The sequence below is a fragment of the Phaethon lepturus genome, unplaced genomic scaffold (genome assembly GCF_000687285.1).
Source record: "Phaethon lepturus isolate BGI_N335 unplaced genomic scaffold, ASM68728v1 scaffold37895, whole genome shotgun sequence".
Lineage (NCBI taxonomy): Eukaryota > Metazoa > Chordata > Aves > Phaethontiformes > Phaethontidae > Phaethon > Phaethon lepturus.
In genome coordinates this window covers 3,477-13,097 of record NW_010541908.1, presented here as the reverse complement: position 1 = coordinate 13,097, position 9,621 = coordinate 3,477, and the positions used below count along the sequence as shown (strand labels likewise).

At 37.9% G+C, this 9,621-nt stretch overlaps 1 protein-coding gene across 1 annotated transcript in view; it reads right to left on the bottom strand.

Moving 5' to 3' along the window:
* CCDC126 (coiled-coil domain containing 126) overlaps positions 1-1,986 on the bottom strand; it is a 3,131-nt gene extending 1,145 nt beyond the window's left edge. The window contains exon 1 of the mRNA XM_010287873.1: positions 1,583-1,986. Coding sequence (XP_010286175.1) covers positions 1,583-1,820 — 238 coding nt within the window. The 5' untranslated portion in view covers positions 1,821-1,986. The remainder of the gene's footprint in view (positions 1-1,582) is intronic.
* Positions 1,987-9,621: the final 7,635 nt, after the last annotated feature.

Genomic DNA, 9,621 nt, shown 5'->3' with positions numbered 1-9,621 from the left:
TTTTGTGTGGATGGTGGGGGGGGGGGGGGGGAATTCGCTTTACAATTCAAGCCAGCGGCAGGGTTTGCTATCAATGACACACTGTGGGTCATGTACTCTGTAGTACCATTCTGTGCTCAACAGTCTGAGGGAAGGAATTGTCTACTCATTATAGGTCTGATGATCAGCATGTAGATCGAGAATTGACTTAATTGTTTTATTAAACTTCAGACAAAACCTCAGAAGATAAATCTCATTTGGAAATACACTGTAAGACTTATACAGCAGTAGAAAGCTGCAGTACACAAGGTTTTTTAAAACAAATTACACAGGAAAGTAATTACACGGTAAAGGCAGGAAATCCTTGAAGACAAAAAAAAGGTGGGGGGGGGAAGTGGGAAGAAAAGAAAAAGTTGCCTCTTACTGTGGTAAAACTGTTAACTTAATGAATTAAAGAAAGAATTAAAGGCTAAGACATTTTGACACTGTCCTCCTCCCGGATTACCTCCTGCTCATCTTGTCATCACAGATTTGCCTCCTTGTTCCTGAGCAGCAGTGAAAATAGTTCAGATACATTTTTGCTGCTTGTACTCTTAAAAGTGACAATAAAGGGCACCCTACAACTGGTAGAGCCCATCCTTTTAAGGATTCCTCAAGAAGGGGATCTAATACATTAATATAAATCTTTGCTTTTTTTTTTTTAATATTTTTTAAGCCTTGTATTACCCTTATTTTCACAGATACATTTTTTCCTTTATGACAAAACACAGGTAGTTTCTTTAAACCTAACCCCAAGGGATTAACTGGAGCTCCTTACAGCCTTCCCTCAAGAGAAGCTATGAGGGACCAAAGAGTTAAAATTAAGACATTTTTATAGCTTTGCTAAAAAGATCACAAAACCATAGCCTTTTCTGTATTTCAGAAGACAGGCACAGGCTCTAGTAATATATTACCAGTGAATACTGTACACATATTCATCAAGTTAACCGGTAAATCAGACAGAGATACAATGCAGCAAGTACCAACGCTCTAGAGACAAGGGACCTTATTTCTAATGGCTATTTCTAAAGCAAAGGGAGATTCTGCTAAATTCATAACTGCCTTGCAGTCTCAAGACTGCAAACTCAACTAGTATGTTGCTTTCCGCTGCTTTTTTACTACTTAAAGAGAGCACAGTTAAAGAGAGAAAAGCAGAAAATTTAAAAAATTAGAGAAAGAAAGTTAGCAATGATGCACAAGAAGAATCTGGAACGTTGAAGTGACTTAATCTAAAACTTTGTCCCTGTATCAAGCATGTGCTTATTTCTTAATAGGTTAAGATTCAGAAAAAGCACAATGTTACTGTTAATCCTGTAAGTAACAGTAGTCATATACCTGGAGATATGTAAAAAATTCCTGGAAAACAAAAATCTCATGTCTCAAGTTTGATTTTGCACCACATTTTAATCTTCAACTTCAGTGAATAAACTAAAATCAAGTAGTTAATACAGAGAGTTTTTTCTCTTAAAGAGAAACATATATTACTTTAAAAAAAGAAAAGAAGTTCAGAGTTTTCAGGAAAAAGAAAGATATTTAAGTAACTAGTCTGTTTTTTTCCTCTTACCATATCCTGCCATAGAGGCTCCACCACCACCATTCATTAAATTTTTATTTTCTTCTGCCAGGGCTTTGACATATCTTTTACTTAGATCCAATATCTGTCCACGCAACTCGGCACTGCTTTGGCGTCTTGGATACTGAAAAGTGTAGCGTAGCAACATCAAACCCCAAATGATTCCAAAAACTAGTAAAAACATACTCAGTTTCTGGGACATATTTTTTCTTGAGAATGTTAGAAACATTTCTGATGAAGGCCACAGGTTTGTCTTAATTTCAAAATAAGTAATTGAACTTGGTTTTGTCAAATTATATTACATATTAAAGAAAAATAAGATTTCTATGAAGTGAAAAATCTTCTGGCTGGATCATCTTGAATACATCTTCTCATGTTTTAGATAGTCTCGATTCCTGAAATTTGTAAAATATCACATGGTTATTCAAAATTGCTACAGTTGTTGAGATCAAGGACAAGTATCAGTTTCCAAATGCAGTATTACTGCATAATCTAGCAAACAGTTGTGGATTTGTATCTGCTTAGAGGTGCAGTCACCTTTTTATCTCACCTGTTGTTTACAAGGTTTCCTTTTCTTATTTTTATCAATTTTTATTCTCCATAAACAAAACTTTATGCTTCTATGAATCACCTTAAGTATTTTAAATACCATAATTTGAACTGACGTTAAACCCAAATGAATTTAGAACAAAATGCAGTATCTAGAAGAGACTTGTAAAACACTTACACACAACATTTTAATCAGTTATATACATGTATCTACACACAAGAAAAAGATCTTGTGAAAATATTTACTTTATTATTATTCCTCACTTAGAAGCAAGTATATAGGGCAAGTATAAACAGATAAAATGCTGGACAAAGTTTCTTGGTTGGTTAATTAGTTTGAAGCTGGGCATCACCGTCTCCTGGTTTTGTACAGCATTAAGATTATTTTTTGTTGTTTTGGTGTCTTGCTAACAAATAAAGAAATAAAACCAAAATGAACTGGCAGATTGCACCCACTTCTAGTATTTTATTACCAAAAAAGTAGTAAAAAAAGACTGATAACAAAGTCTTACCAGAGCAGTCAATAGATTAAGGCTTCAGGAGAAAAACAAATGGTAGGAAAGCTTCAGCAGTTAAACAGCAAGTGTCCAGACAGTTTGAAGCAATATGACACAGACATCTTCAGGGAGCTCTGTATTGGGGGGGGGAGGCGGGGAATAAAATTGAACAAAACAAAGTGCAGGAGTGAAGAGACCTTAATTTTCACATGGAGTGGCTGAAGTTGAGGGCTTCAAGCCACATGATTTTAGAATAGAAATACATTTTTAAACATAACTTGAAGCAGTTGTTACAGAAAAATATAGAATCAATTTCCATTTTATTATAATTGCATACATTTGAATGCCAAATAACTGATTTCAACATACTAAAAAAAAAAAACCTTCGTAAGAATCTCACTGAAATGTATCCTTCTTCTTGCATACCAATACAGTGACAGCAGATGTTCTAGATTCATCATGTATGTATATACACATATATTTACATATGTATCATTCTCCTATTCATTTCCCTCCCCAAACGAATCTGATCTTTTCAGTCTCTTTACTTGTGTATACCTCGTATTTCTCATTTTTTCAGCCACCTCTGAAACTTCTCCACTTATTCAATAATTTTTGAGGGAGTTTCTATTACTTAACATAGTCTGAATAAAGCTACTCATTTTACACAATAGTTATTTTTTTTCCTGTTATTCCCCATTCTTCCCCACGTATTACCTGACATGAGCTCTTTTCACACTGAAGTTACACATTTAATAGAGTTCTCCACCAGACTTTCTATAGTGGTACTTACTTTGTTTTTATCAGAATATTAAGATCGAATTTCTTATCCTACTAAGCACTCATCTAAACTTAACTCCACCTGCATGGTATTTTTCATCACCTCTGCTGACCAGTTCAACTGGCCTTATGCCAACACACCACGGTCTACTGCAAACATAAGTGTCCCTGCCAGCAGGGTTCCGAGTCGTGCTTGTCACTTACCCTTCTCTTCAGATAGGTAGGCCAACATGACTGATTCAAGTGGCAAATTTTCAAAGTGCTCTAAATTCAACACGCATATCTAAATTATTCTGAAAATTATCAATCCAAGGCAGGGGCAATATTAGGACTTGGACACCAAAGTATCTGTAAAGTAACAAGTTACTATCTGTAAAATGCCCTATAGTAACTGTCAGTACATAAAATCTTACTTTTACTGCTGGGTGTACTTAGGTAAGTGGCAGTCACAAGTCACTGAATGAGGAATAGCTTACTTCATCTTAACAGTGGGATATGACCATGCACACAGACAGCCAACAGGCAATAATTTCAAATCCCACTGTAAATTCAGTGGGATGTACTTGGTTCAAAGAATGTGCTTGTCCCACAAAAAACTGTTTTTAAGACACAAATTTGTCTTAAGTACATAAGAGAGAAAACAATAAAAACTTATATTCTACAGTATCAGCACAAATATTTGGAATTGTGTGGTTAAAGATTTCCTGACACAGATCCTCCCTAAACATGAGCTAACCAAAACTTCTTTTCTCTAGCTCTTTGCCAAATCCATGGCTCTGCACTCAGACCTTAAAGCATAAACTGCACCTACATCATCATGCATCTACATAATCCCCGAACAGTATCAAATATGATGGAAAACATTTACATATGAGGTCCAAGAGTAGGGTAGTCACACAATGGCCCACAAGACCAAGCAGTATCTCTCAAGGAGAGACCACAGGTTTCAACCTCCATTCCCCAAAGTCTACATTGTACATTATTAAAAGAAAACTGTCTGAAAATAACAGATAGCTCTGGCAGAATTTAAAGTAAGTTCAGCTCTCCACAGATCTCCAGCCATATCTCATCCTGAAGCATTTAGACAAGATCAGTACAGAGCTTTGGAGTGGAAATAGCTCTGCCATCACACTGTAAATAATACCACAAGCCAGGGTGAGATTTTCAGCCAAGAGGAACAGATTGAATAAACTCCTGCCAAGGAGCAATAGGAATTGCAGACTGGGTCTGTGCCATGTATATTTGATTCACAGCGCACATGCTGACTACTGAAACTAATGCAAATCAAGGACTTAACCTGCTGGGCAAATGGCATGACACCCAAATACTGACACTGGGCAAAGGAACTGGGAGTAAGGTGTACCAAAACAAAGGGAACTATTTGTACTTGTCACTTTTCCTATGCATTTTTAGACGCCATTCCCCTTAAATGAATTCCAGTGTGATTTCAAAGTTCTGGAGATTTGGTCTCCTCTTTCTTCTTGAAGCATGCACTTCTAGTGACCCATAACTCACTCCCTGCAAGAACCTTCCAAGATTACACAGCACGGAGTTACAAAAAAACAAACAAACAAAAAAACCCAACCAAGCTTATACCCGCATGATCTGCAAGTATGAAAAAAGCATATTGGAGCAGCAGGTGTTCATATTAGGAAGAAAATAGCACAACAAGTAAGATGGATGGATTGGAATATTCTTTTACTTCTTGTTGCCCTGATGGGTCAGCACTTCTCTACATGAACGTTATAGTGTAAACAAAACTTGTCCTCAGAACAGACCTTTGTTTTCAGTAATTCAGAAGTAATATCCCATGAGACAACAGCATACATGTAAGAAGGAACATGGTCTCTTGTGATCTTGCGTCTCCCTCATTCTCTCAGCTCCTCCTTACTCACCAGTCCCTGAGCAGGGGAAAAAGGAAGCCGAGACTTCCTTCTTCACACTGACACACACTTACCACTCTCCCAGCCGCAGCTGAAGGGCTTTTATGGCAAAGGACATCAAAGCACTGCAGAGAGCAACAGGAAAAAGGGACACGTCAGAGCTACACCTTGTTGGAATTCCTACCATTCCTAACCATGAAGGTGAAGGAGTACAGGCAGAACAAAATTTGAAAATCTGAGGAGGGAAAGGGAAAAACAAAAATCAACAAAAAGCCAACTGAACAAATAAAACCAATCCAAATCAAACAAAACCCCTGACCTGACTGCACAGGAAAAATGGCAATCCAAGAATCCATGAAAAGAGTATCTTCCAGATAATCCTTTCAATAGGCAGTCTGAAGTGACTGTTTCAAGTGGCAATTTTTCAAATTTCTTTAAAATCAACATGCATATCTAAAACATTCTAAAAATGAGGAGCCTAAGCCAGGGCCAACATTAGAACTTGGAACTACAAGCAATACCTGAACAGAGCGTCTAAGACGAGATATAAAGAGTTTGGTTTTCTTCACTGCTGCTGCTGGTTGTCTAAGAAATGTATTGCCAAAGCCTGCCAATGTGGATTTAACATTGTCCAGCGATACCACAACAAACAGTGACGTACATCTGGCAATGAAAGCAATGAAGTAAGGCACTCAGCCTCTCCAAAATAAAATCACATCTATCCTCTGAGGTGCGTTCCAACAGCAGTCATATATAAAGTATATTATTGAGTGCATGAAATGAAAGGAACAAGGGCCAAAGAAAAAGCAACAGAAAATCCATTACATGTTCTGTAATAAAGCAAAGTTCTAGTATCTCTGATGCTACTTAACTAAAGAGTAGCATCAGACTTCAGTTTGAATACTGACCCTTCTCCATGGAACCAGCCCATACTTAACAAAACATCATACCTCAATTTTGTTGCAGTCTTCCTCAGATTCTGCTTTACTTACTCCCAGCAAAACCCAGCAATTCTATTCATGTACAACACAAAAAACGCAACAGTCTGTAGGGTAAAGGAATGCCTCACACATCCTCTGAAACAATCTCAGGGTATCATGAAAAGAGGCATACCCAAATCCTTAAAAGGTTACAACGCACCTTACAGCACTGTCAGTTCTACTAGTCAGTCAGCTCATGAAAGACCGGTACATATTCATCATCGTTTTTCTAGTCTGTCTGAGAGATCCCAGCCTTCCTAAACCACTAGAAGTGCTTATCAACATCAGCAGGGCAAATACAGAACTGTGCTGCAGAGGTGGTATGTACCTTCTAGTTTTGAAAAATGTACAGGACAGATGAAGATCATTATAAGAGAAAAAGACAGCAGCAGGCCCATCAGGTATTGTTGGTAGTTATTAAATAACTTTAGCAAAAAACTAACAAAACAGAGTCACCAAGAGGTGAAGAATAGAGAAAACTGAAGACTGAGAATCCCATTCCATTCCAAGGATGAAAAAGACTTTAAGGATAAAGCCAAGAAAAACGCACTGAAAATGGGACTGTTAGCATACAAATAGTATTGTTAACATACAGTCCAATAAAGTCACTTCTTTGGTTTTGTATTTTGAAAGATAGAATGCCAAATACTGAGGTGGTAGTTCCTCAGTGATACCCTAGAGACCTATATAGGTCTCTAATGAACTAATACATTAAGAAAGTAGCCTTGATAAATGGGAATTTTACTCAATCTATTCCTTACTACCATAATACTCCTCACTGCCAACTCCTCACTGATCAACAACATGACACAGTGAATTCAGAAACAAGTCTAGCTTTGCAACCAATTATTATTATTCACCATATAAACACAAGAAGTGATTTATCATGGCAGAGATTTAAAAAAAATGCAAGATATAGTCATAGGAGACTGCATTCAACTACAGAGGGGGAAAAAAATCTTGTAACAGAACAGACAGCAGACAGAAATAAGGACAGTACAAGTAAATGCTGACATTAATAATTACTATAAATTAATTGTACAGTACAATCAGAATTTATTACAATTTCAGTGGAAGCATAACAAGTTTATGAAATGATTGAAGATTTGAAGTTAAGATACTAAAATTATGTCTATACAAGAAATTTCTATTAAATTCACAGCAGCAACCGTCTCTCACTACAGTGAGGGTACTGTATTAGTAAACAATGAGCTGTCCTGTAAACAGGCGTTGATGATATCTCACTGCAGTAGCCAACGAACATTTCAGGAAGACAAAAATCACAGGGCATTTACAGAATACCAGGAAATATTTCCACAGTTCTATCAGCTCTATCCTCTCAATTTTCTTTTTTGCATCTATTTAGAGTGTGCTCCCCCCAGCCCATTTACCTCTGTGACCTCCAAAATCTTTTGCTTTCTGATTTTCCAACAGAAAACTTTGAGCGTCACGGTCACTCAGCTGACAGACATCACGCTGACCATTCTGAAGGCAGACAGGCTAGTTCTATGTTATTGAGAACCTATCGGCACAGTCGCTGTGCAGCAATGAAAATGGGAAGATTAAAGAATGATTGACACACACACAAAAAGCACAGAACATATTCACTGACCAATTAATCTTTGAAGACAGGGACAATGAAATAAGCACCAAGAAGGCCAGGAGCTACATGCTGAGAGTTTTTGGAACACCAAAAATGATGTTTGCATTCTGATAATTTGCAGCCTTAGGTGGCTATCGGTTTGGCAGTAAGAGAAAAATCTGTATGAGGTGCAGCTGACAAGCAGGTGCCCAAAAAGTTAAGCATGTCCTGGTACACAGGACCACAATTCCTGGCAATCCACAGAAACTTCAGTTCTCCCTTCCTACACATAACACAAACTCCCTTTAACAAATCATCTTACCCACATCATTCATATTTAAAACTGGTGCCCAAGGAACAATCACATTCCTCATATTCTGAAGAGCTCGTGAGTTCTTGAAAAGATGCCAATAAAACCATTTTCCTGTACTGACACATCCATACTGGTGACTTCTGCCGACCAAGACTGCCCTTTGGTTCCCAGGTTCGTTAACGAGGTTCATTCATACAGCTGCACAGCGCCATAAAAGAGCAGAATATTCTACTCAGAAGCAAACAATTAACAGCAATGCATCTCCCCAAACAAGTGAAACCATGTTTGAGCTGCCTTTTGACAAGATCAACTCTCAGCATGGTAAGTATTCCTGTCACTGTTGCTATAAAATTTGGTGAACAGAAAAATGTCACCAGCAGAGAGGGAAAAGAGAAGGATACCCTACTGACAAAACCTCAGCAATGCCTCACACAAAGCCCACCAAAACACTGTACCTGCATGCTGATGAGACCTGAGGGTCTTTCGAAACTGCATCATAGATCAGTCGACAGAAGAGATAATTTATATTAATACCTGCTAGGCTGAAGTGAAAAGAACAGCACTATACGACGCACTGCCATCTTAAGTATAGGTAAGAAGCCATATTTCTGGCAACAAAGAAGGCTGTCCTATCAGTATGACGGCTGCCGGACTGCAGGGTTTAGCAGTTCTGTACCACTTTTGGAATGCACTGCCAAAGGAGTCTGCCTAGCACTTGGTATCTTTTCCAGGACATCTATCTTTATACCTTCTCTCACAGCATATGTTCCTTCATTCCCTGTCTCTGCAAGCCCTTGACTTGCAATTACCAAGGAACACTGGGGAGGGAAAAAAAAGAAAAAAAATTAACCCTTTGCCTTATTGCTACCTGTCTTTTGGGGAATACCTTTAATGGATATTCCAAATGAAAACACAAAAATACATGAGGTTAAAAGAATAGCAAAAATGGGTAAGTAACTACCAAGAATACCTCTTCTTCTACAGTGCTGCAACAGTGAAAGAAGAAGATCTCTTGTGTGTGCTCCCGCCAGTCCCTGTCTCTCAATGCAGCCAAATGATATCTGGGCCAACAAAAGTCACAGCTCACCAAGCAGACAGATACTGTTGACAAGCTGCTGGGACTACCTCAAACGTATCTTGAACCAGGAATAGTTTTACTTCCTACAGGCTTCTAAGAACTGCACACAACCAATTTGTTTTGTAGCTGGACTTTGAGTTCAAAGCAAAACCGTATCGCTTCAGACTTGAAAACCCGCACTTCAATTTTACAGTGGCTCTGGTATAAAATAATCTGACTGCCCAAACACTAGATTACCTTTTGTATTTCAATATTTTAGAAATACTGGTGACTTGTTTCTATTTGAATGCACATAATCCTATATGCATTGTTTTTATCTTACTGCGAACAATTGTTTTTATTTTGCATTATGTCTAAGGAGTCTGCTT